The sequence below is a fragment of the Engystomops pustulosus genome, chromosome 4 (genome assembly GCF_040894005.1).
Source record: "Engystomops pustulosus chromosome 4, aEngPut4.maternal, whole genome shotgun sequence".
Lineage (NCBI taxonomy): Eukaryota > Metazoa > Chordata > Amphibia > Anura > Leptodactylidae > Engystomops > Engystomops pustulosus.
Window position 1 is genome coordinate 72,969,747 of NC_092414.1, and position 27,572 is coordinate 72,997,318.

The window sequence follows — 27,572 nt, forward strand, 5'->3', positions numbered from 1 at the left end:
ATGAAACATGTTCTGTTGATAAATATGGAGCAATCACTTTGCCCCAGATCTGCTCCAGCTTTGAAGTGATAAATAGCCCAGCTGGAGAAGACTGTTAAAAGAGGTCTATATCAAACATCTAAGGAAGAAAAAAGTTCAAGATTTCCTTCAAAAGAGGAAAACAACTGTAAGTGTATTGCTATTATCTAGCACTGCATAAATAATACAACATAATAGCAGATGATCGAAAATATATTCGGTTTGTAGTGTCTTCCACTTACTATTTTCTGTCTATCTACTAATGATAATTATAGTAATAATCCTTCATAGGCAGGTTGTATCAGATGGAGAAGAGTGCTGGAGTGCTGCCATAATATTTATTTTTCAGAATTATGTGTAAGGGCAGAACTTTCAGAAATGTTCATTGGAATTTAGGATTTTGGAATTTAAAAGCTACTGATTCTTGGTCTGATTCGTTGGCCTAGTTGGAGTTGCCTGACCAGAGGTTCACAGGTTAAAACATTCAACATTCTTGTGGGAAAAGTGTTGTTATAGGAATAAAAAGTATAGAAGCAACCAGTCACTTTCTTATTTTTTCATTATGTACTTATTTTCCCCCTTGATCAGTCATAAAGCAATTAATTATTCAAAAGTGTCTTTCTGTCTTAAAATTCCTGGGATCCTTACTTTTGTCATGTGGTGTCATAGTGACACCCTGTGAATTTCATGGTCATGCAACCGCAACATCGCTACCACACATACTGCATGAAAGACAGTTCAGCCTTGATTTATGGTTTTTAGGAGAAATTAGAGAGAGTGATGATCTTTCTGGCTGCCCTTGTGATGCTGTACTGAGGCATCATGAGATTTTTAACAGACAGCTTCGTGGTAAGAAAGGAGTCTAAACTTGAGGCAAATGAGTACCTTGTATCCTTTGCAATCCTTTAATGTAAATGATCATCAGGAATTTAGAGATGAAAATATTGTGCTGGGTTACAGCATCAGAAAAGACACATATTTGGATTAAATTCTGCAGTCAAAAGCTTACATACACTAAAATATTTATGCCTTTAAACAATTTTGGACAGCCCATATGATGATGTCATGTCTATGGAAGCTTCTGAGTAAATGTCACCTGTGGATGTATTTGAAGGCACACCTGAAACACACTGTTTTTGTATAACATAATGGGAAAGGCTAAAGAAATCAGCCAAAATATCTGGAAGAGAATTGTGAATTGCACAAGTCTGATTCATCCTTGGATATAATTTACAGATATCTGGTGTCTCATTCCTCTTTGCAAATTATTATATGCAAGTAAAAACACGATGGGAATGTTCAGCCATCATGCCATTCGGCAAGTAGATGGGTTCCTAGAGATGAATGTACTTTGGTATGAAATGTACATATCAACCCAAAAGCAAAAGACCTTGTGAAGCTCCTGGTTGAAGCTGGTAAGAGTGTGTCATTATCCACAGTGATGCTGTTTTGACATGGACTGAACAGCCACTCTGCCAGGAAGAAGCCATTGAAGCCATTACTCCATACTAAGTTACTACATAAAATGTATTAAAATGTTTACAAATGCACAAAGATCTTAATTTTTGGAAACATGTCCGATGGTCTGATGAAGCTAAAATGGAAATTTTTAGCTTTGTAGATAAAGCTTGGCCGCAAATGGTCTTCTAAATGGACAATGACCTGCAAAACTGGTTACAAAGTTTTAAGAATAAAATGAAGGTCAGATTTACTGCACCCTCAACTTCTCTCCCCATCCTATTTTTGGTTTATATACAAACAATTATGGTGGTGCACACCAAGGGTGTTCTAGTGAGGATAGACTAACAGTAATTTTGGCCACTCAATGTTTTGGAGTGGCCATCACAAATCCCTGCTCTCAATCCTATTAAAAATTCATGAGCAAAGCTGAAAAGACAGGTGCAACCAAGGTTTGGATCAAATGTGCAATAAACTGACTGCTGCTTTATAATATGTCCAGCTAGGAGATACATACAGGAGCTGTGCAGAATTATTGATCTGCTTGTGTGTTTTTGGATGAAATGTGTATGAAAAATACATGAACTGCAGTATTAGTTTGAACAAGGATCTAACAGAGAATTCCCAACTCAGACATTCATGGGATTTTCACAAGAAATACCTCTTCAATATTCTCTCTATTGCATGCACCTTGTATGTCTTTACTGTTGTCACAATCCAAAAAGGGGTTGTCTGCTCCTATGATGTCTTGGGACCTGCACCTGTCACCTGCGCTTGAGCTTGGAAGCAATTGTTTAAATCTCTGATAGCGCCACCTCAGTGTGAATGGAGCATTATGCAGTTCTTGATGCAATAAATGGAAATATGTCTGCTCTTCCAAAGCAAGGAGAAAACTGTGTAGCCAATCTGTCTAATCAATGAAGGTCATACAGAAGACAACCCCTTTAACCGCTTCCTTCCACCCCTTCTGTTTTCTCTCATAAGAACAAGTAGTTTTGTCGAGGACCAGGTAGTGACCGAACTGCAGATTTTTTTAACCTTATCTGGTTAGATAGAATAATTAGTTGTCTCAGTTACCACGCTGTCCAGCTGTCTAGAATCACTGGCTTTCACCTCTCATGCACAATGTGCGCTGTCTACTTTCTATTTGCCGCCTGTGATTGTCACCTATCTGCCTTATCATTTTCTCCCTGCTTGTTAGCCATCTCTCCCCCTCTTTGTACATTGTTTCCATCTCTCACTGCTGTCTTCCTCCCATTATTTCTCTGTCTTGGTGAAATGGAGCTGACTTTATTGTTGTTTTTCATTCCATAGTTTTTATTAGCAGTCTCATTACTACATTCTACAATGCCATCTGCTTCCTTCCTCTCCTTTTTTCGCTGTGGTCGTCTAGTCTATACCTCTTGCTGCTTTTCCTGATGTTTATTATTACATGTTGGCGGACAGTTTCTTACTGTGTTGCCCATTGCTTTATTTTATTGTTTGTTGGCTTCTGTATCATTTTGCTTTCTATTGTGCTAACTGTCCTTGATAGCTGTCTTTTCACCTTCAGCTAGTGCTTATTTCCAGCTTTTACAGGATGCCTCATTTCCCGTCTGCCCATGTCACCCATTGGTAACTATCCTTAAATAATGCCCTGCGGGCACTGCTGTCACCCCTCGGTCTGTGTGTTTACTGTGCCAAGATGACAGCTCCCTCGCTCAGCCCATCACTCAAATTCCCTTGTTAAACACACAATAACATCCGACATTGCCTATCAAACAGCTAGTGGGAATCTTGTTGTGCTAATGGCTGGTTTCATGTTTAAATATAAATTAACAATGTACTGTTAATGATGACAGCCGTGCTAATAGACCCCTCTCAGAGACTGCCTGCCAGATTTCGGAAATGCGTAGTGACTCCCTTCCCTCCAGAGCAGAGGCATAAGCAGTTCCCTTGATGTTTGTGCATGTCCCCGGTGCCCTGCTACAGTTTTGTAAAGAATGAGCTGCAGGGACAGACAAAATGCTAATGACTTTTTCTGAATAACATATCAACAGCATATAAAAGGAAAGGTTTAAGGCAGCCAAATAACCCATGCATTCAGAAGTTCCATAAATACCAGCACCATTTTGCCTTATGCAAAAAAGGTAAAGAATATAAGAAACATAAAATGTACCCATCTCTTTAGGTAAATAATTTGCCTTAAGGGACATTTAACCCAAGAAATCTGATGGAAGATCTTCAGACAGTGGGAGCAATCGTTACTCCTTGCTGAAGTAGTCTCTGCTATCCTTCCCTACCTGTGCATCCTTGGCACACTCCTGCACCATCCTGTTCACTGGTCCATTGGATGACTGCTCAGAAGCTCTAGCAGAAGCCCTGCATGCATGTCTGCACTAATACCAGAGCTGCTGTGCATGCGCAAAGCTCAGATGAAGCACTGGACAAGATGGAGCAGTAGCAGGAGCGTGCTAAGGACGCTCAGGTAGGAAGGGATCACAGAGACTACTAGGGCAGGGAGTAGCTTTTGCCAGTAGCCTCTCCCAAAATTGCGCATTAGGTAGATAAAGTTTAGCTTAGTTTATATAGCATTATAAGGTAAGCTAAAGATAGATTAAGGTTTAGTAGGTTAATAGGAACCTACCATCAGATCTACTTTAACAGGTAGATTTCTGATGGTAGGTTTCCCTTAATGTGTTTGGGTGATGTCTAATAATACAAGCTTGAGATTTGTGATGCCTGGTGACTGCAAATGCTTCCATCCGCCTAGGAGTCATGACTATCCTCATCTTGCCTATCCCTAGATCCTGCAGTGACTTTGGCTTGTCCCTGATGATTTTTCACCTGGCGCCCTGATGCTTTGCACCAGCATAGACCTACCAAGGGCAGCTGCCTTCAATACTTGTACAACTCTGGGTGGTTGCAACTTGGTAGAATCCATATCTCTTTATAAGGGTAAAAGGGTAAAGACTGATAAGGGTCAGTAAGCTAATCTGTTGGAAGTTGTCTAAAGTAGAACCAGTTTAATCGCAGATTAAAAAAAATAGTTACAGATTTATCTAGATAGCCATAAAATCATTAACAGCCATGATCATGAAGTATGTTCTGTTTTATGGAAGGTCTTAAGAGCTCAGAAAATCTTACTTTTCTTAAAATTAGATATATATTTTATATTTGTTAAAAAATCCTACTTACAACCTCAGATAGCCCAGCGGCAGCTCTTGTCTGGATTCATTGGTTGTGTCCAAATGAATGGCAATCGACCAATAAGACCATAGATTGGCTTGGTGGTCATATGACCCTGGAGTCAAGAGCTTCTCCAGGAGCCAGTGGAGTCATGAGAGCTGTCCTTTGTTCTATCATAAGGTAACATAATTAGTGCACCCCTTTCTTCTATTATCTCTATAACCTCCTCTAGTGTGGGTGGATGGGGTGTGTTGTTGGAAGTGGGTAGGTTGAATGACTGTGTGGGATTAGATGTACTGTAGATTGAAGAATAATATTTATGTCATGTACTTTGGATTTCTATTAAAGAAAATACCATGTTTTTAAATATATTTAATTAGTAATAATATGAAGACTTTTGTTTTCAAAGCATAAGGGTTTGATAATTACAAATGTTATGGAACAACCCAGCATGCACACATCTTATATGATGGGATGAGAGGATACATCGCTTGTATGCTTCACATATACCTATATAAAATGAGACATGTTTGTCACACAAGATAAGGGACCTACACAAGCACTCATCTCTTTTATCAGAATATAAGACACATACCCGGCACACAGAGCCAATTTGTGTAACAGTCCATCAAGCGCTTAGCCTCTCATATAAACACACACTTGCAGATGGATTTCATGTTATTAAGGCTTCTAGCTGCATCTGTGATCCAGATTATTTATACTGCGCTTTGAAACACTCACTGACTCAAACAACTGAAATATGCCGGTCTGGAATCTGATAAGAAATCCATAGACCATAATATGAAATACATTGCAGAAAGCAGCAATGGCCTACAGTGGGAGCTCAGTCATTTTAATTATGTGTTTTATTCTAGTAAGCCAAGAAAGAAAATGTACTTCAGTAAAATTTCTACTTTTGACATCAAAGGGTTTTTTCCTCAAAACACACTTATCCATTAGCCATGGGTCAAGGAATAAGGGTCTAATCTGGGGGGGGGGGTCTGATCTGTGGGGACCAATAATAAGGGAATGAAAGCCCCTGAAATAGTTGATGTAGAATGTCATGCAGGTGCACATCCTCAGCATATGGCTTCCATTATAGAAGTCCTGAAGGCTTCCTAGTCCCATAGAAGTAAATGAGTTCTAATGATGTACACCTGCTTGCGCACTATTACATATGGGAACTTCCAAGGTCGCTGTCACGTGTGCACCCCTGCCTGTGCTCTTACCTCTCCGTGATCCCGCAATGGCTGCGAGGGCAGCAGAATTTATCAGATTTGGCAGTGGGCCAGCCCCAATTATTGGACCGCTGGCCAAAAGCCGAGTTGAGTTTGCCCCAGGAGGCTGGGACATGCGTGCGCCGGCTTCTGGAAATTTAAAGGGCCAGCGCTCCAATAATTGGCGCTTGGCGGCTGCCAATTCTGATAAATTCCCCTGACAGATCTTCGTGCCTTGTGCCTTAGAGAAAGCTTGTAAGATGCCCTATACTGCTATTATGATTTACTGTTGTGAACCCGGTCCCGTTCCTGGCTACGCTCCTCTGCTGCCTGCCTTGACCTATTGCTACATCCCCAACTCTGATCCCATGCTGCCTGTCCTGCCCTCCTGCCTGTCCCTGACTATGATTCTACCTAACATCTGTGTACCTTGCCTTGGCTATCACCGCAGACAAAGTCGCACCTGTGGAATGACCTGGTGGTACCACACCGCAACAAGTCCAACCCGCTTTGTGGCGGGCTCTGGTGAAAACCGGTGGCACTTAGATTTCATTCCCAGGTGTCGACTTATGTCATCGTCCACGGTGTTCCAGTGGGTCCACTACACCTTTAGCCTGACAGTCCCCATTACTCCTAATCACTGTTGTCCCAGTGGCAAGATCACAACTGATCAGAGTATAGGTGCTTGTTTAGTGGCATAGTAATATGTCCACTTCTCCCCCAGCACAGCAGCCCCCCTTCCATTTAGGTGCAAGTTATCTGCGGAAAACAGCTTGCACCTCAATGAAAAGTCAGCCCAGTGCTCTAGGAACCCAAATCCCTCTGCTCTACACCAGGATCTGAGCCATGCATTTAACTCTCTGAGCTCCCGCTGTCTGCTCTGTGTAGCGCATGGCACTGGTAGAATTCAGGAGAATACATCTCTATAAATGTTTGAACTGCGAAGGCTTGTGTGAGATATTATTTATGACATTAAGGTGTATCCAAGACACACAATGTGATTATTATTTTCTCACTAATGTGTGAATGCCATTGGAAATGTAACACATCTCATGTTCTGCCTATTCGGTCCTATTCTATTGGAGAATTATAGAAATTATAGAAACAGGTTTCCATTAAAAAACAAGCTTTTTGGGGTTTTCTGATAACAAGAAGAGTTGTAACTACAGCAAAAGTAATTCTATTACATCAAAGTTCCGCTATAATGTCTCTTGTGTTTGTTTTCTTTGCCCATCCCATAAGGGGTCAAACAGAAAATGGTGATAATTTACTTTTATTATTAATTTCTAGCATCAATGATACTGACATGAGTAAAGACTTATTTTTCTGATTTTGTCTGAATTTCCGTTTCTTCAAATTTTCAACAGCATATGCATAATTAGAGATAAATACCCAAAATATCACACTGTTCCTGAAGCTGGTCATACATGCCAGATGTCTCATCCACAATAACTATATAAAAGTACTGGGTGCTGAATTACTCAGAGCTATGGCTAATTTTTTCTCGAAAAAAATATCTTCATCTAAGCACTTCTGATGATAAAGCACTCCTGATCATTAATGCTTATTAACACCCCCACACTTCATGTTTATCTGCATGATTATCATCATTTGAGTTGAGGTATCATAACTTGGGAACTATAACATGATGACTTACAGTTGTTTTCTTTCTTACCTGAATATTGCTTGGCTGGACATGTTAATTTGTGTCTGTCAAGCTATAACATGGTTTTTAAGAGAATACCTGCCACATCAACAAAAAAAAAATTCCAGAACTGTTCCTGCCTACTTGCTGGCCATGTGCTAAACCACAGGTGGCAACTGGGCACCGTTCCCTTCACTGGTAAGTGCACAGCAAAAGAAGTGGAAGCAACCAGGACAAACACTTGGTCAATCTAACTCAATCAGAACCCAGAACTCAGCAGCTGTGCATTATTGCTGAATTCTTTACCCTTCTATGAAACCAATCCCATGTCACCACTGGTGGAAGGTAAGTTTGGATGTCCTTGGTGCCCTTCAAAGTAGTAAATGGAAGTAGCACCAGCTTTCACTAATTGGAGCATTGCACCCAGTCCTTCTAGACATTCACAGGATGAAGTTGATCAAAGTTGATCCACCAGGAAGAAGGGGAAATTTCTCCAGGGTAAATACAATATAGGTGACCCTTTTAGGGTATTGCACTTTTCCTGGTAAACCTTCTTATTCAAATACAAGTTTTCATACCTAAGATATAGGTTACAGGTATACATAATGTATAATGATATCATGGAGGTGGTATTTCAGTGATATTTTGAGTTAATTTTAAAGACAATGACAGAGAAGCCTTTTCTATTCAGTCGTGACAGCTATTTTTAAAAATGAAAAATAAATAGCAGATGAGAAAATTACAGATGGAAATAGATAACATAAAAGTCAATAAAGAACAATGAAACAATAGAAATACTCTGGAGGAGGACTGAGCTGCATCCTGTCTTCCTGACATACAAACAGCAAATTAGAGAGGTCTTAATTGTCTGTGGGCTGGGAAGGAGGGAGAGCTGTGACATAAAATGAGGGACGGCTAGGAAGGTTTCATCCACAGTTTTGAAGCCTCTTGCTTATTGAGATCCTTATGTGCTAGCAAGACGGTAGACACTGCTCTGGAGAGATACAGACCTTTGATCAGGTTCTTGGGCCTGAGGACACTGGAGCAATTAGACGAAGGAACGATCCCAGCATGGTTTTTCAAGGTGTTTGTGTCCAGAAGCTGTTTTCAGTGTTATACATTTCCAGCTTGATATATGACATTATTAAGTAAATATTGTGAAGAGCTCAGATTATTATTGATATATACTTAATAGTGCAAGCTAATGAAAAACCACATATGTAATATTACATAACATTATAATTCAATGGTAAAGCATACACAAATACAGATAACCTGCTGCAAATAACCATGCTCGGTCCATGAAAATGCTCCATGTGCTGGATGGATTTCAAGGACCAATCACAGTGCAGAAGACATGACGTTGCTGTTCTGCAGAGAACGGATTCATTAAATCCTATGTCCCTATGGTGCTTGGAGTCCCATCCTATGCACTGTAGTCATGTCAATGTTTCACCATAAACATACCATATAATTCGGTGGCACCCTATCAGTAATTGACAAGCCTTCAAGTGTGACCATGCATACAGATATATCATTGGTCGGCAGGGGGTGCAACCAGCACCGGCCCACATGGAGAGGGGGACCCTTGACTCTCACAATTCATAATAACAGCATTTGTCCCAAGCTGTAGCTTACCCGGTGTGGATACTGGCTGATGCCCATCATGGAACCCGCACGGACCAAGCAGAAAAAGATGAATATTCAGTGTGTATGGCCAGGAGTAATTAAAACTTATATTTTATTCCGGATACATGAGCCATTGCATAAAAACTGCGTCAGTCATAACATAGCATATTACAGGATACAAGGTGTAGCCCATCAAGGCCAATGCATTTCTACTGTCACCCGACACTCTTATTTATGGCTGACTACATGATGTTCTGTGTGGATTACATTCTGCTTGGCCAGCCAAAAGCGTAAATTACCCCTATTGCCTAGGTATTGCACAAAAATATTTTTCCTGAATTGCTCCTTGTAAAAAGGCAACCAACAGTTTAATACATTATTGCGCTTATTCCTCCAGAGCAGATATCCTTCTATTCAGCGGAATATATGGACTGCCCAATATGGGAATGGGTTAAAAAAATCTGTTAAGAAAATCCAAACTACACAATTTCCTTTATAGCTATAAACGGTACATACTTTGGTGAAAAGAACAATTTCACTGACATAAATGCCCCTTCCCAATTTTTCATGAGAACAGTGTAGACTCAGCCCTTAATAAGCGGCATGCAATTTTAATAAAGTAAATGGAGAAAAGTCTAATAGGGTTCTATGTATACAGATTTCAGCAAATATTTCTGACAAGCACATACTTTATGGAGAAAAGTCTGTCAGATATTTTAATTTCCCCTTGGAATATTCTATTACGAAGTGCGGATTCTAGATACGTTTTTCATTTAGTCGGAGTGCTACATTGCACTATAAGAACTGCCACATGTAGAGTAGCCAATGCCGGATTCTTACTTATGTGATCTGTAATGATTCCACGTCATATGGGCGGAGTCAGCTCTTAATCACAGATGACATTTTTACGATGAACACATCGAATTCCACATCCCGGAATAACTGAAATGTCAATACACATGTTGTATATCCTATATTCTAAATAACCGCAGGTATGTCGAGTTAAGTATGCTGCTGAAATCCGAGTTCATTAACTATTGTTATTTTTCCAACACATTGGGGAGTATTTACAGAGCAAACAAACTACACACCCCGAGTTAATTTCTCCAGCAAATTGACACTGCTGTGAATGGATTTCTCTGGAATCTTTTTCACTTGATTATAGTCTCGACTAAAAGGCATGTTCCTTGTTTGCTAACAAATTTAATGATATGTTTACCTGAAACTTTGAGGACTTGTTCACACGTGCTGGTTTCAGCCTCTTCAACAATTTCCTCAAGCAGCCCCATTACATTGTAATCAGAAGAAAATAAACGAGCTGGGCAAATGTATCACTGGTGTCATTAATACAACACTGTACAGGAGGTGCTACATAGGTTGAAGGGGTTTATGAGGTTGAAAATATGGATGACCTATTTTAATATACGATTGGTGGGGTCCAACATCCAGTATCACCACAGGTTAGCTGAGAGTTGGACTGTAGGCAGACAGCCCCATGATTTGTGTTGATGCTGAACAGAACCACTGCAGCTTAGATCCCATTCAAATAAATTGGAGCTGATCCGCAGTAACCTGGTCTGACCACTACACAAAGAATGTGTCTATTTCCTGTTCTGTTGTTTATTTATCAGCTGACAAGAACATTTGATCTATGAGGGTGCTGGGTTTTAAACCCTTATCAATATTATATTGTGATTTATACTATTGACAAGTTATTAATATTTCCGTTCATTTTAATTTATCAAAAATACCACTGACTGCATTTGACAAAACAAATGGTATACTAGACATATTCACAATTATTACATGTAGCAGCATTTGAGCTTGTGGAGAGGTCAGGCCTTCAACTGGATAGTCTCATACCCTTTACTACTGGGAGGGCAGAACACTTGTGAGGGCTTTCCCGTTATCACTGTGGATTTGGCAACAAAGAGGTTGGGCATGGGCTGTCGATTTATGGAAAGTATTACATGAAAAAACAAACATCTGACTCTACTGTCATGAATGGCTACACCTAGCACAACTATTAATTTGATAACTTTAATGGGAAGCCGTCTCCACAATTTACTTACCCGAAGTAACTGCTATGTTACATAGACCCGTGCCCATACATTACACTAATGCCTTTGTGTTTATAGTTAAGCTTTTCTTTCCATGCTAAAAAGTAACTCTATAAATATGCCAATGAGGCTAAAGTACTATGGAAATATTAGCAGAGCACCTCCACAGCAATAAACCACCTGCTACACTTCCAGCACCTTCTCCCATCCTTCTACCTTAGGCTACTTCACTCCTAGATCCAGCGAGAAGTAGAGCCAGAGCTCTACGGTGATCTGCTAAAGAACTTCAGCCTAATTTGCATATTTCTAAAGTGAAGTTTTGGCATGTTGTGAGCAGCTGAACCATAAAAACAAAGGCATGTGTGACATGTGAGTATAGCCCTACATAAAGTTGCAGTTACTTTGGGTAGGTAAATTGATGTGACAGATTCCCTTTAAGAGGTTGCAGTGAAATCAAATTCTCTATCCATAGCTGCTTATGGATATTTTTGGAATGGGTCATGATGGGAGAACTATGGGGGGATTTATGAAGACTGGCATTTATTTTTTTTTTGCCTTTCACAATATTTTATTAGTATTATCTCCATAGCAAATGATCTCCTGCCATAACCTACAGGTAGTCAACAATCAGCAAAGACGACTGGAGTGACAGACCGGAGTGACAGCAGGAACAGCAGGTTTATTTTACTTTTCCGTTGTTTTGTTACTGTTACTATATAATTTACTCCAAGTAACAGAAAAATATTCAGAAGTTTTAAACATCAGTTATTTGTCAACTCATTTTATGATCTTAAACAGCGATATAAACAGCGCTTCTTAGGGCAATGGCATCACAAAAACTTTTTTCCAATTTGTCAACAAATAAATTAGACAACTGCTATTTACATCTATTTTTTACTGTCATGATAGCAATGTAATTTTCCATATTCTTCCTCTATGGAAGATAGTGGCTAAAGGGATAACTTAAAGGGGTATTCCCATCTGGGCATTTACATTTAATTTAATTCATTTTCCATATGTAAACATTTCTTCTTCTTTAATGCTATTAAAAAAAATGTTCCTGTGTGAAGATAATTTCTCATAAATGTAGCCATGTTGTCCCTTAAAAACGAGATGGCTTCTTCGGATAACACCCCCTCACATTTTGGCAGAAGTGGCCAGACATGTGCTATTGAGTCCTGTCAGACCACTTGGATTCAGCCCTCATTACCACAGGACAGCTGTAGGAAATGCAGTAATCCCTAGACATTTTATGTACAAAAACCTTTTGTTTCTTTGTGCAATCACTCCAGCAGAGGTGGTTGTATCTAAGGACACAGTCTTGTTTCTATGGAACCATAAGACTACATTTATTTGAAATGATCTTCACCCAGGTACATTTTTTTAAATAGCATCTAATTGAAGAACTGTTTATATATGGCAGATTAATCAAACTGAATGTGAATGCCCAGATGAGAATACTCCTTTAAGGGTCATAGGCAAATTATCATCATTAATTATCCTACATTAATTGAAACCTTGAAACTACAGTATGAGTAATAGTAGTTTCATGCATCTCTTGGTTTTGAAACAAAGGTGCCGCCTGGTAAAACTATTGACTTCTGTAAAAACCAAAATATTTATCACTAGTTGCATTAATATAAGCAACTAAAAGGGGGATACATTGAAATAAAGAAACTATTTCAAAAACTCTTCACATTTCCATAGTAATCTATATAATCTAAATAATCCACATTTAGGCATCCAAGGACATAGATATCCTTGCCCCTTTAGGATGCATATCCTAGTCCAGTGATGGCGAACCTTTTAGAGACCGAGTGCCCAAACTACAACCAAAATCCACTTATTTAAAATGAAGTGCCAACATAGCATTACTAGCAGTAACTTATTGCTAACTGTTCTACAACAACATTCAATTGTATTGGCTCTCTTAAGGCCACCAATACAGTTGAAAGAAAGTGGGCAAATTTAGAATTTTCTCTCCAGGAAGAATGGTGGGTCCAGCAGGAGAACCTCCAAAGACAATGCAGTTCTGTCCAATGACCACCTCAATTTTTCGGCAGTTCAAGCTGCCAATGAAATGTTGCTTTAAAATAGCTCTGAGGGCAGTATCTTTTAAGTTGCTTGGGATTGCAGGAACATTTGGTGGATTTGGTCCTGTTTGGTGAAGGTGGGATAATGGCCTGAGTGCCCACAGAAAGGGCTCTGAGTGCCACCTCTGGCACCCGTGCCATAGGTTCGCCACCACTGTCCTAGTCTAATACTTAAGGTTCGGCAAATTTTTACAAATAATACAAATTTTACAATCAAAACAATAGCAGAAAAGATAAACCAATTTCAGCTCTATACAATTCATTTGTATGGGATAAAATTCAATTCAATTTATTGACAACAGACCAATATTTTTTCATCTGTACACCATCTTTCCATCTTCCTAGAAAGATCACTTGTGTTTCAGCCAGCATCATTGATAGTGTATGTCCAATGATGACTATAAATGGACTAAATGTGAAAGGCTGCAACCATGGAAAGGCTGATCACCATATGACTGTTCATCCAACCATAAATCTCTTGTCTCTAGCCGCACGCCATTGGCTTACTACACATTATCCATCAGCTAAAACAATTATATACTACATGACTGAATGTTTCAGAAAGTTATGTGCTGTAGCTGAGAAACCATGAAGGGATTTTCACAGATGAAACCTAGAATTAGGCAGACACAAAGAAAGGAGGCCGCGTTGTGAAATGTTAAATACTGAGGCCATTGTCCTTTCAAATAACCTTCATGTTTGTATGTACAACATTGTGACAGTCTAGCATTGTGTGACTGACAAAATAGTCCCATAGTCCAAGCTAGAAGAAGAGATTTGGCATTAATACTTGTAAAACTATCATAATTTTGTTCATTTTATCCCTTCTTTATTACTTCATCTTCAAGGAACAGGACAAACCCTTTTCGTGTCATTTTGGAAAAATGATACATCTGCAAAACGTTCCAATCCCAATCTAACATTGATCTTATACTGAGATGTCATATGTGATTTATCTTCAGTGAAGTGTAATAAGAATAGGACTAGGTCACCTCTGGGCACATTTAGAATCACAGCTTGAACCTCCTAGAGCTGGTTACTGAAGTGTGGCTCGTAAAGTGTTAACGTGTACAGCATTACATCTCAGTACAGCATTATAATGTTATTGTCCCATTCATGTAATATGTCATTAGGTTTCCATTGGCATCTTTGGTCAATGGCCGAGGGACCTATGTGTTCATGATATACTGAATTTCCAATGTATCATTATACTACAGACCATGTCATATCCGCCTTTGACCTTGCTTGATCTTAGTCTACCATAGTCTAGTATTTTAACAGACGTAAGTAAACAGTCTGCAATTTTCCAATAACAGACAGGTTGATGGACACAATCTATATTGCATTTCTTTTACAAATAATAAAAAAAGCTCAAAAACTAGTAATTGTATAAAATGCCAAATAAAGATCTGCAAGGTTTTTGGATTATGATGTGATTGAAAGAATTATGTCCGAAATGATTGACACAGGTTATCCAGGTCACAACTTCCCAGGTTTTTTCTGCTGCCACCAGCAAGAAAACAAAGCTGGTGTCCAACGAATAAGGTGATGTTGTCTCTTATCACGCCACCAGTTCAGAAACATATATATTACATATAAGATATCTTCTTTTCAAACTGGGCTGACGCTATATTAAATTTATGATGGAAGAGGAGACTTTCAGGCTCAGAGAATCCCTATATAATTTATCATGGGTGGCTGTGTCTTTGATATCATTGCATGGTAAGAGGTATGGCCTATATTAGGGACTGACTCCCTTATTCAGTGATGTAATTGTCTTTGTATGATAAATATGCTCCTCTCTGAAGAGAATATAATGTCTGAGACCAAGATTAGTAGAAGATTAGTAGAAAATTCTTCTCTTAAAGGAAATCTACCACCAGAAACAATGATTGTAAACCAATTCCTGCTCGTGAGTGCCCCCCTGACAGCATCTGCTTTTCTTTAGCCTTCTTATGCTCTTTTTTTTACAAAAAAAAGTCTTTACAATTATGCAAATGAGCCTGAGGGGCTCCAGGTTCCATAGCTTTAAGTGGAGCCTATAGCCCCTCAGGCTTATTTACATATTTTGAAAGCTTTTCTTTACAAAAATACAAGGGAATGATAAACTAAAAAACAAAGAAGTCCTGGAAGAAGGGGTACACATTAGCATGTAGGTGTACTTGGTTTACAATTCGTGATCCAGGTGGTAGATTTCCATATTCCATAGATTTCCATAGATCTATTCCATAGATTTCCATAGGCCATATTGGAATTTTAATAAAATTTCTTTGTTTCCTCATGCAAGAATATGTCCTGGGGCTGTTGTTATAAGTTGCTAATAGTTACCTATCCTAATAGCCCCACAACAAGTCCTCTGATTTAATAATATATTGGTGGATCCAGGGATTTCTTTTGCTTAACAAACTGGATTTAGAAATGATTTGTTCTTCCTCAGAAAATATTGCCTTCCACGACATAAATTTTATTATATTTATCCCCTGGGTCAACACTATAGGACAATAGGCTGAATTGCATGTAGGTATGGCTTTACTAAGCCTTCCAACCATGTTACTATGTAATAAGAATAACTGGTACAATAATATTAGTATTGAAGTTTCTTGTTATTCTATTGGTTACTGTAGGACACACAGCACCCATTTACCAAGGTTGTCATCTGACCAGAGCTGAAGGTCGCCAATTATTTTACCCAGGATAGGTTTCTGGCCAAGAAACACCAACCCTTAAACTTTCGCTGACCTCAGTACACAATAAGGCATGAAGGTGTTCGGTTTGCCTTTTGAAGAATTGAGTATGCTTGGTATGCTCCTTGCTAATGGTGGAAAATAGTTATTGTACACAATGTTTACAAGCCATGTGTGTGTGTGATCAACATAAATGCCACCTATATTGATAACTTCAAAATCAATGTACATGAGCCACATGACTCCTTCCTCTTGCAAGTGGTAGGGTTCTCTTTCTCTCTGTACTTATCTGTATTGGACGTGTTTATGTATTGTATTACATCTGCATCGTTGCCTTCACGTTAATGGCAAGTTTAAAATCCATTTATGTGAGATTTTACACCGTGTATACATCCCTTTAAACTTCATTCGGATCAGAACAATAGTAAAGAATATATAGTGAGGAGCTCTCTCTAAGTACCTTGCACAGTCCTTACTGTGTGTTAAAGTTACACTGCAAATCAAATAGACTTTAATAATATTTGGATAAAATGTAGCATAATAATCACATATATATGTAAATTTATATACAATCATTATATAAATATATATATAAATATTTCTATATGTGTATGAACGACTTGTACATGTATGTATCATGTTTAAAAACTAAAGCAGAGCAGGACCAGTGTGATGCTGCTTGCATGCTGAGATCACTGTATATCTGCTGATAATCCTGCACGTAATAATAGGCTATCACATTATACTGTACACTACAGTCCATTGATATTTATATATGGACATTAGCATCTTTATGTATATACACGCTGCACAGTGTTGCTTCATTGAGCAGGAGCGTACTCGCAGTGAGCTAGACACATCACGTTCACCAGACACGGTCATACGTTTTCCCAATGATATGGTACAGCTACTACAAAGAATTTGGCCATTCGCATCCATGGTTTTACAATCTACACATATTGTTTACTCAATTGTCAACTTAGCTGCATATGATCATGGAAAAATGGAAAATCACTGTTTTGTTACTCTTGCTAGGATAACATTGCAATAACAGAAAATGATTGACAGCTATCATCTAAATATGGACCACCCCATGAATAATAGAAAGCAAACGGCAACTTACTCCATCACCCACATACCGCAATATATATCCTTATAGCTCTCCTATATAATAAACTCAGCTAAATCAGTAGGAAAAAAACAACATTCACAATGTATAGTTTTCCTCTAAATGGAGAAACCTTGAACACAACATGAAAGAAAATCTGAGCTCCTTCAAGGATTAACACAGCCAAGTCCATCTATATGTGCACAGTAGGTTTGCGTCTATAGTCCCTCAGCAGGAGCACAATGTGCTTTACAACAAACACACATTGGAGCACAACACAACTAGAGAGTGCAGCACGGGAGAAGATTTCTATAAAGATGTAGCTCCTATCAAAGCTAAACAGCCAAGATTGCAACCAAACCAAGGCATGTATTCTGCAGCCATACAGGAAGCAGTGTCTGCTGAGCAGATTAAGATTTTATAGCCTGGCATTTCATTAAGATCTTCTATTAGCCTCAGGACTACTAAAAATCATGATCTTCAGCCACCTGCATTGTAAAACATTCACCCTGAGTTGCACTAAATGAACCAAGAGAGCAGTTTCAGGCCCTGTTTCCTATGAGTTATTAAACCAGTTTTCTACAAGGACAAGAACCAGTAAATAATACGCCAAAGTGGATCCTTGGCTTTCTGACCTCATCGAGAGAAGCTTGTCCCTTCCCACACATAATATTGACACTGGAAGAGACTCAATAGAGGATGGCGACAGTATACAGGCCACTCAGAGGAGTGCGCAATATTAGTACATGGACACAGGGCAGAATATCTTTATAGATCAGCTGTTAACCCATTATGGCTGTAAGCCATCCTCTAAGTTAATAGATACATAATGTTACTAGGAAGCACCTAAACTCTTAGCTACTGTCTAATCCTCTACCAACTTGCACACAAGGTGCAGTATATTTGGTGAAAATGTAATCGCAGTCATATCCTAAATATCTACCTGCCTCTACAAATCCTTGAAGGCTTGTCCGCCTCTGCACCTGCTGGTACTATGCTTCTTCTAGTGCTTCCCCATGGGAGAGAGCAGAGGTGAGAGGCTAAAGCAGCACTTCATGACATTGCACATGACGAGACATCTGGATGGCACAGAACGCTGGCAGTTCTCATGAACGGTGTACCAACTCTTCCTCTGGAAGTAGTGGATAAGTTAAAAGAGGTCAAACTTACCAGAAGGAGGAAGGTGCAAACTGATGAAGCCACTGACCAGCAAAAAACATGCTGCTCCCATCCTAATGTCCAGACTGGACTCTCCCAGCCATGAGCCCATTGCAGGACAGAAGTTGAGGTGTCACTGAATGTGATAAAGAGTAGTGTCAGTGTGACAGATTTCAAGGTATTCCTCCATTCTGCAGTACATGGCAGCACCTCTTTGCTGTTGAACGATCCATTTGGGCACCCCTTAAGTGTCACCCTATTAGCAGCAGCACCTGACTTTCCAAGTAAGAGCAGGGCCAGGTGTGTCAGCAAATAGCTCAGATCCACTTGCCACAAGACGACAGGCACAGTACTCGCTCCCTCTGTTCTCCTCTCTCTCTTCTGTATTGGCTCCACAGCAATGCAGAGCCGTGAAAAGAGAATGAGCCAGAGAGAGAAAGGGACATGCAGACATAGGCTGCGAAAACATGGGCTGGATCCCAGCTGCTAGGATGGATTGGGTGAAACGCAACAGCTGGTTAAAGTGGCAGCTTCTGTGATGCTGATGGGAGGATACAGGATTGCTGCAGCCGCAGGCATCCTAACCCCAGCTGCTGTCTGTCAAGGATGGAGGAGGGAGGGCTGTGCATTTAATGCACAAAGAGATTGAGATTTATGCAAGGGAGGACAGCAAGCAATTCCTTCACAGCAAGAAATGTACAATCTTTATGCAAATGTTAGGAAAGGAACATCATTCTAGAGCAGAAAGCTATCTCTATGGACCACTGAGTGCTGGATTGGCCTTTTATTGCCAGAAAGCCAATAAAAATATAGTCAGAATGAAATTCTCTGCAAGTGTATTGTCTGCTTATAATGAAACCTTGTCAGGGGAGCAGCACTTTGGCCCTGGGAAATGAGGAGCAGACACAGCTAGAGAATTTGTACAATGTGGAAAACTGTGTTTTCATATCCAGTGCAACAAAATATCTGTAAATACACTCACATCCCTCTGTGATACCACAGCATACACTTCATAGCAGCAGATGCTATAGGCGTTGTATAGGGGAACCCCAAATCCGATTCTCTCACTTCTGCTTTCTCATGAAGAATCTTCTTCCTAGCTGAGGAAGATGTAAAGTAACACAACACAATTCAGTTCTGTCCCAGGACATAGAGTTCTGGTGGTCTGAAGCAGCACCAGGAGGGGGAGCTCCTTTATATTTATTGCTATGCTTCATCCTAGTCCTATATGTGTATGCTTGCTTTGACATACTGGAGAGTACTACATATGGCATGCTAAGAGTTGTGGTACTATGAAAGAATATGAAAGGTTGTGATTCCAAGAAAATGTAAGGAGGAGGGATCACTATGAGAGGAGGAGGGGCCACCATTCAAGGAGGTGGTCACAATATAAAGAGGAGGTCACACTGTAAGGAGGAAAGTCTACAGTGTGAGGAAAAGGGGCCACAATGTAAGAAAGAAGTGGGGGCCACATAGTAGGGAGGAGAAGGGTCCACTAAATACGAAACAGTAGGTGGCTGCAATGTCAAAATGTAAGGGGAAAGGTCCACAATGTGGCAGAAGTAGGGGCTACAATGTAAGAAATAGTAGGTGACCACAATGTAAGGAGGAAGAGAGGCCACAATATAAGGAGGAGAATCCAAAAAAGTATAAGTGGGTAGATTGGGAATAAATAAAAGCACAAAGGGGGCATTTTAAAGTGTGGGGGCGCTCAATAGACAAGGGGGCCTTATCCTATATGGGACCACTAAGGGGGCATTCAGGTGAGTAATATACTTTGTGGGAATGCTATGGGGTTGGGTAAGGGGCAATGCAAAGGGTGTGGCTTAGAGGATAAATATTTTTTAGTCAATGCATATTATCCCATATGTGCGTGAGTGACACAACCTTTGCCAGTCAGAGGCCTGCAAATTTCCTGTAACCATATAATACTTGTAGAAACAATAATGGTTTGGGAATCACACACTATTTCAACACTGTTGTCTCCCATAGTAACCAGTACCAGTTGTATCCTACAATAAACTGCAACTGCAAAAATACAATAGTTTCAATATTATATAAAACATCATATATTAGTACAGTAATCTCCATAACAAAAGCCACAATACCAATTCTCATGGTGCCCCGTACCAGTTATTCAGCTGCCATATGAGTGCCAATAGTCACTTGTCACTCCCAGCTAATCACAAATACCTTCAGCTTCCTGCAGTTATTATTGCAGAAAAACCAATGGTCTAGTTTTTGAAAATATTTATGCATAAAAAAGTATACAAAATTTCATATCTGCAGCCAAGCACATGAGGTTAAAGTGCTTTAGGGGCATAAGCAGAGAACCTCAGGGCTCCATTTCCACAGCATTAAAACCATCCCTGCTACAATGCCTCTGCCCAGTACCTTCTCTTATCTTTCCCCCTTCAGTTACCCCACTTCTATTTTGAGTGAGATGTGAAACCGTGAGCTTCACACTTTTTATATTTCTAAAGTAGTTTTGTCATGGAAGGCAAAGCTGAAAAATTAAAACAAAGGTGACAACAGTGGGAGTTAGTGTGGGTAGGTAAATTGTGGTGACGGATTCCCAATAAAGCCTTAAAAGGGCTTGAAATGCCGTAGCTACACTGATGCAGAAACATATCTTGTTTAATCCCTGAACTCAGTGGTCTTGCTAAAAAAGCAGTTATATAACTTATATTGACTTATTTATGTACACTCACCGGCCACTTTATTAGGAACACCGTGCTAGTAACGGGTTGGACCCCCTTTTGCCTTCAGAATCGCCTCAATTCTTCGTGGCTTCGATTCAACAAGGAAGCATTCCTCAGAGATTTTGGTCCATATTGACATGATGGCATCACACAGTTGCCGCAGATTTGTCGGCTGCACATCCATGATGCGAATCTCCCGTTCCACCACATCCCAAAGATGCTCTATTGGATTGAGATCTGGTGACTGTGGAGGCCATTTGAGTACAGTGAACTCATTGTCATGTTCAAGAAACCAGTCTGAGATGATTCCAGCTTTATGACATGGCGCATTATCCTGCTGAAAGTAGCCATCAGATGTTGGGTACATTGTGGTCATAAAGGGATGGACATGGTCAGCAACAATACTCAGGTAGGCTGTGGCGTTGCAACGATGCTCAATTGGTACCAAGGGGCCCAAAGAGTGCCAAGAAAATATTCCCCACACCATGACACCACCACCACCAGCCTGAACCGTTGATACAAGGCAGGATGGATCCATGCTTTCATGTTGTTGACGCCAAATTCTGACCCTACCATCCGAATGTCGCAGCAGAAATCGAGACTCATCAGACCAGGCAACATTTTTCCAATTTTCTACTGTCCAATTTCGATGAGCTTGTGCAAATTGTAGCCTCAGTTTCCTGTTCTTAGCTTAAAGGAGTGGCACCCGGTTTGGTCTTCTGCTGCTGTAGCCCATCTGCCTCAAAGTTCGATGTACTGTGCATTCAGAGATGCTCTTCTGCCTACCTTGGTTGTAACGGGTGGTGATTTGAGTCACTGTTGCCTTTCTATCAGCTCGAACCAGTTTGCCCATTCTCCTCTGACCCCTGGCATCAACAAGGCATTTCCGCCCACAGAACTGCCGCTCACTGGATGTTTTTTCTTTTTCGGACCATTCTCTGTAAACCCTAGAGATGGTTGTGCGTGAAAATCCCAGTAGATCAGCAGTTTCTGAAATACTCAGACCAGCCCTTCTGGCACCAACAACCATGCCACGTTCTAAGACACTCAAATCACCTTTCTTCCCCATACTGAGGCTCGGTTTGAACTGCAGGAGATTGTCTTTACCATGTCTACATGCCTAAATGCAGTTGCCGCCATGTGATTGGCTGATTAGAAATTAAGTGTTAACAAGCAGTTGGACAGGTGTACCTAATAAAGTGGCCGGTGAGTGTATATGTTCTAGGACAAGGGGGTTGATCTGAATTTTAGTTTATTTATTTAACATATTTTCTGCATCCGACTGCATTAGTAGTGAAATGAGAGCTTTAGAGAGACACCTGGTGAACAAGGTAATGGGGCTTATTTACTAAGGGTCCACGGACCCATTTTCGTCAGACTTTCCGACTTTCCGCCTACATGGATAAACCTGATTGCTATAGGGCATTTCACCATCTTCACTTTCCTTTCTATTTCTTCTCCTGTGCTTCTCCATTTCTGTTAATTATTCTACACATATACAACCTTAATAGCATGTTTTTCACTTAGTATCTGAAATATGCAAGTTCTATGATAGATATCTGAAGGTCATTCTTGCCTGAGGTGAGTTTCAAATGATTATTATTATTTATAGGGCACCATTAATTCCATGGTGCTGTGAAATCAGTAAGGGGTTCACATGCATTACATTAAGACAAGAACAAATGCAAGTACAAATAAAAAACTACAAAGATCCGGAGACAAGTAGGAGGAGGACCCTGCTCACAATCTATATGGGAGGGAAGTTGGAGGTATGAGGTGAGGGAGCAGAGCAGTGCAGTTATTGTGCGTAGTAAGCAAATATGAACAGGTGGGTTTTCAGGCTACGTTTGAAAGAAAATGTTCTTTTAGTAAGTAAAATATACACCCCTATCACCCCACAAAAGAAAGACATAAAAAACTAAACCAAACATATCCTTCCACGAATATGACGCTCTAATTTACTTGAACTGAAGGCCATCTATTGAGCGAATAGAATATCCTCAATGTCTGTTGACTCTCAAAGAAAGAGGTTTACACATCCCACTGCAGAATTGCATGCAAAACAATCCTGCAGCATGTTACAGTATGAGATTGTATAAAATTTCTTCTACATACTGCAAAGAAAATTCATAACTTGAATTCGGACCACCACAAACCCAATAGCGAAAGCAATTTTAATTCCACCTCAAAATAATTGCCTTTAATTAATTTTTAATGTTAAATCTTCTGCAGCTGATATGCAGAGGTACTTAGTTTTGGACACTCATCAATCGGATATTAATGAGTTCTCCTTAGGACTTTAGGACTCACAGTTAGGTTAGCCCAGAAATATGACCCATTTTAAGGACTGCACTTCGCTACATGATCTAAAAACAAAGCAATTTATATACAGGCGGTCCCCTACTTAAGGACACCCGACTTACAGACAACCCATAGTTACAGACAGACCCCTCTGCCCACTGTGACCTCTGGTGAAGCTCTCTGGATGCTTTACTATAGTCCCAAGCTGCAATAATCAGCTGTAAGGTATCTGTAATGAAGCTTTATTAATAATCCTTGGTCCAATTACACCAAAAATTTTGAAACTCCAATTGTCACTGGGGCAAAAGGAAAAAAATTGTCTAGAACTTCCATTATAAAATATACAGTTTCGACTTACATACAAATTCAACTTAAGAACAAACCTCCAGACCCTATCTTGTATGTAACCCGGGGACTGCCTGTATTCATACTCAAAGATATCTAGTTGAAGGAAATTGCTATCATTGCTATTTTGCGGATGTTGGACTATAAAAATAAACTTGTGATGATGTAAGATGAAGACCCAAGGTACATTTGAGTTTCTTCTACAGTTTTGATGATTTTTTTTTTCAAATAACAGTATCTACAGCTTGATCCAGAAAGAGAAGTATAATTTCTGCCTTAATAGCTCTCTACTATGTAATACCCGCTCCAAGCTTTCAACAAAAAGTGTCAGCCTGCCCGATGTGAAGTAAAAGAGGGTACTCAAGCTAAAACTGGAGAATGGTTTTGGTAATGATAGTGTATCCAGTCTCCTCATCAGACAGACATCATCTGAATACAGAACACTTATTCCATCATCCTATCGAACTATTTAGAGAAATGATAGGGTAAAGGCGTCTACTGTAAATGAGGTGAGCCTTTCCAGTACTGCTTTTAGGAGGTTACATTATGCTTTAGTGGTAGCCACCAAGGTGCCCCCATCCGTATTGCCCACATGATCTATCACTCAACTCCAGGGAGTTATTCTGACCAACATATTAGGGGTCGGGAAGGAATTTTTCCCTGCTTTGGGCAGGGTTTTTGCCTTCTTCTGGATCAACGCCATGTTATATATAGGTTGGACTTGATGGGCTGATGACTTTTTCTAGCCTCTTTAACTATGAAACTATGGTATTACTATCAACAGAAATTTCAAGACATTTACAGTCTTTAACGTGATAACCAAGATTATTGTACCATGCCTCCTCATTCCAAAATAGTGGCCAAATATCCATAGCAAGGTATAAAGACTAAAACCAGTGCATGGAGTTTTTATTAGACAGCAAGATCTATTAAGCGCTAGATTGGCTACCTGAAATTCAGGGTTATTTAGTGTATAGCAAAGGCAAATCTATAATTTTTTTTCAGGTCTGTGACAAACTGGTAGCAACAAAATCATTCTCCATTTTGTCCAAGCCAGTTTTTCCAATTTAAAAATAGGTCAACATCACTTGCTCAATAGTATTGGAGGCTCTGATATAATTTTCCAGATGTGTCTTTTAAGGAGATTGTCCTACAAAAAGCATTTATTACCTACCAAAGCCCAAAATTCACACAAACCTGGGCTGTAAACAATGAATCCATGGTCTATTGTTTGTGGCCTATGTGTCAACAGCATTTGAGGCCTGTTCATGTGCTGATGATAGTAGAAAAGACTGCTTGGACTCCTAATGGTGTCAGGTGTCATCCAGGGGAGTTGGATGGCACCTCCTCTGTGTTTGAGGCTAAGGCACTCTTGGGCTGTCCCATGTATAGGCCACTGGATGCTTTGTCAGGAGCCATTATCCCACTTCTTTCATATTTAAAGGGAAATTGACACCAGATTTTTCACAAATTGGTTGAACTTGATGGACAAGTGTCTTTTTTCAACCGTAGAAACTATGAAACTATGAAACTATGAAACAAATACAACTAGTGACAGGTTCCCATAGAGCCCTTTTAAAGACAGGTCCCCATAGAGCCCTAGCATTTTCCCTCACATCCCCATAAAATCAACTTCCAGTGGCTCCTACCCATGCCTCCTTTTCACCATTCAGCACTACATGTCATGTGACCACAGTGATGTCATGTAAGCTCCTTTACCCATTACCATTTGCAAAATGTACCCCATGTAAGTATATGATCACATGAAATCACAGCAGTCTCCATGACAACTTCTCCTCCCCGTGCTCCATGGAAGCTGTTGTGATTTTATATGATCAGATATATACATGGGCTTTAGTTTGTAAATGTTATATATAAATATTTGGTACACATTTTTATGTGAAGCCTGGCAACAGAATAATAACTTTTCTGCTATAAATGTTTGGGGTGAATTGGTTATGTCTTTCTTCTCACATGCCTCAGAACTCCTATTGCGAAAGTGTTGTGAGTGTGTTGCTCCGGGTCACTGGTTGGGGGCCACTATAAATACCACAACACTGAAGCATCTTCACAATATTTTCCCCATCTCAAGTCATCCTGACTATTTCCCTCATGGATGACAGCAGAAATCCCTTCCCTCCCCATTTCATTGCTACACATCTTTTTTTTGCAGAGGAGGTTGAGAAGTAAACCAAAATGACAGATTTTATTAATTTTTCAGTCACAAATACCTCTAAAACACAGCTCTGGCATTCAGAGCATTATATTACACAAAATAATATATTTTTAATGCCTGCCCGGAGATTTACTTCAAAGACAGATCTTGATGTTCAGAAAGAAGACAGTGACCCGGTCAGCTGATATGCGGACAAATTAGACCGGAGTATATATAGATTGATATATGAGTACAATCTATTATTGCTTGTGTACATTTCATCTCGTGGAGTAATACTACCGAGATCGGATTTCTCTTCTAAAAAGCGCTATCAAGGTATAAATGAATGTGACAGCATGTTAATTATAATATATATTGTTATGTTCGGCATCCCTGCCGTTTGTCTCCCGCATTGTACTGTGACTAATAAAGTAGCACCTTCCCAATAAACGATAACAAGTATTGTTTATGATTTATTTATACAGCGGCATAATTTCCCATGCTGTAGCGCGATATGAGGATCAGAAAGAAGAGAGACTAACGTGCATAATTATTCATAAACACCCTGACACACACAAATAAAAGGGGTGGAGAGGTCTCCGTTCTCGAGAGTAGACAATCTCTGCTGATTGTTGGATAGGGCTTTTAACCCTTTGTGCGGCATCCGCGTTTTCTGCTGGCACGCTGGCTCCCTATGCACAGGGCTGTTTTCCTTGTAAGCTGGAAATTTACAGTTGCTCCCTCACTGGCTGATAGCACGGCGTGCCAAGGTTAATTAAACTGGTAATTAGAAAGAGAGATTCTTAATCTATCCGATTAATAAAATTACTCCTTCTCTCCACAGCCCATATACATACTCCAAGAACCTGTACACATATACGTACTGATCACACAAAGGTGTGCGTCTTCCTTAACAAGGGTGTACCCTGTATGACCTTCAGCGCACTTTGCACATACCGTATTCGCCAGCCAGACTACCTACTCTCCCTGCAGCCTCCATCCACAATTTAATATTACAGCCTTTAATGACTCGCAGCATATTGCACAATGTAGGTTTCCCAGACAGGCTGTTATTTAGGCGAGCACAGTTTATAAATGCAGTTGTAGGAGACACAAAAATACAGATAATCAAATGGATGTCAAGTAACTTTGCTCCAGCTATCTCATCTTATTGCTCTATCTAATAACTTTCTAAATCGCTTTCTACTGCAAGCAAAGCAGAAGCAAGGCAACATAACCAGAAGTGCTCACGTTACTGCACATAATAGATCGTTTTGCAAACATTTTATGCTAGAATTTTGGCTTTATGTTCTCCTTTATATTCTGACTGCATTGCATAATGATGAATACACTGTTAAGTGTGTTTTTTTTTCTTTTTTTGCTAATCCAGCATTTGTGTGTTTTCATGCTGTCTATAATCTAATTGTGGAGATTAAGATTATTGCAAAAATAAAACCACAAATCTCTTTGTATGTGGTTAAGCGTAGAGTAGTACAAGTGCCTAAACCTAATGTTTATTTGTATTCACTCAAAACAGCACCAACAAATAGTGGAATGGAGTGCCACCTGGGCAGAAAGATTTCTACCACAACAATGGAAACCTGTCAAAATCAACCTAGCTAACACCAATGATCAGCAAACCTGATCATATCGAAACAACAATGTAAAAGGTATTTCTCAAAATCGTTCAGGAGGACGATCACATTGGTGAAAAATGAATGGGTATTTGGGGGAAATATGCTATCCCTCAAATCAAGGGCGGTCCCATGACTGATCCTGCTCAAATATGCCCTATACTATATGATAATATTGGTTATCTTTTATTTCCTTG

General features: G+C 39.8%; 1 protein-coding gene and 1 long non-coding RNA gene across 4 annotated transcripts in view; one reads left to right on the top strand and one right to left on the bottom strand.

Moving 5' to 3' along the window:
- UNC5A (unc-5 netrin receptor A) overlaps nt 1-18,780 on the bottom strand; it is a 241,331-nt gene extending 222,551 nt beyond the window's left edge. The window contains exon 1 of one of the 3 annotated variants that reach the window (XM_072146248.1): nt 18,251-18,780. In XM_072146248.1, the coding sequence (XP_072002349.1) occupies nt 18,251-18,350 (100 nt within the window). In that variant the 5' untranslated portion in view covers nt 18,351-18,780. The remainder of the gene's footprint in view (nt 1-18,250) is intronic. The other 2 variants (XM_072146245.1, XM_072146246.1) reach the window with 2 other exon arrangements.
- Nucleotides 1-27,572, top strand: part of LOC140126609 (uncharacterized) — a 51,674-nt gene that overhangs the window by 15,008 nt on the left and 9,094 nt on the right. The window lies entirely within an intron of this gene.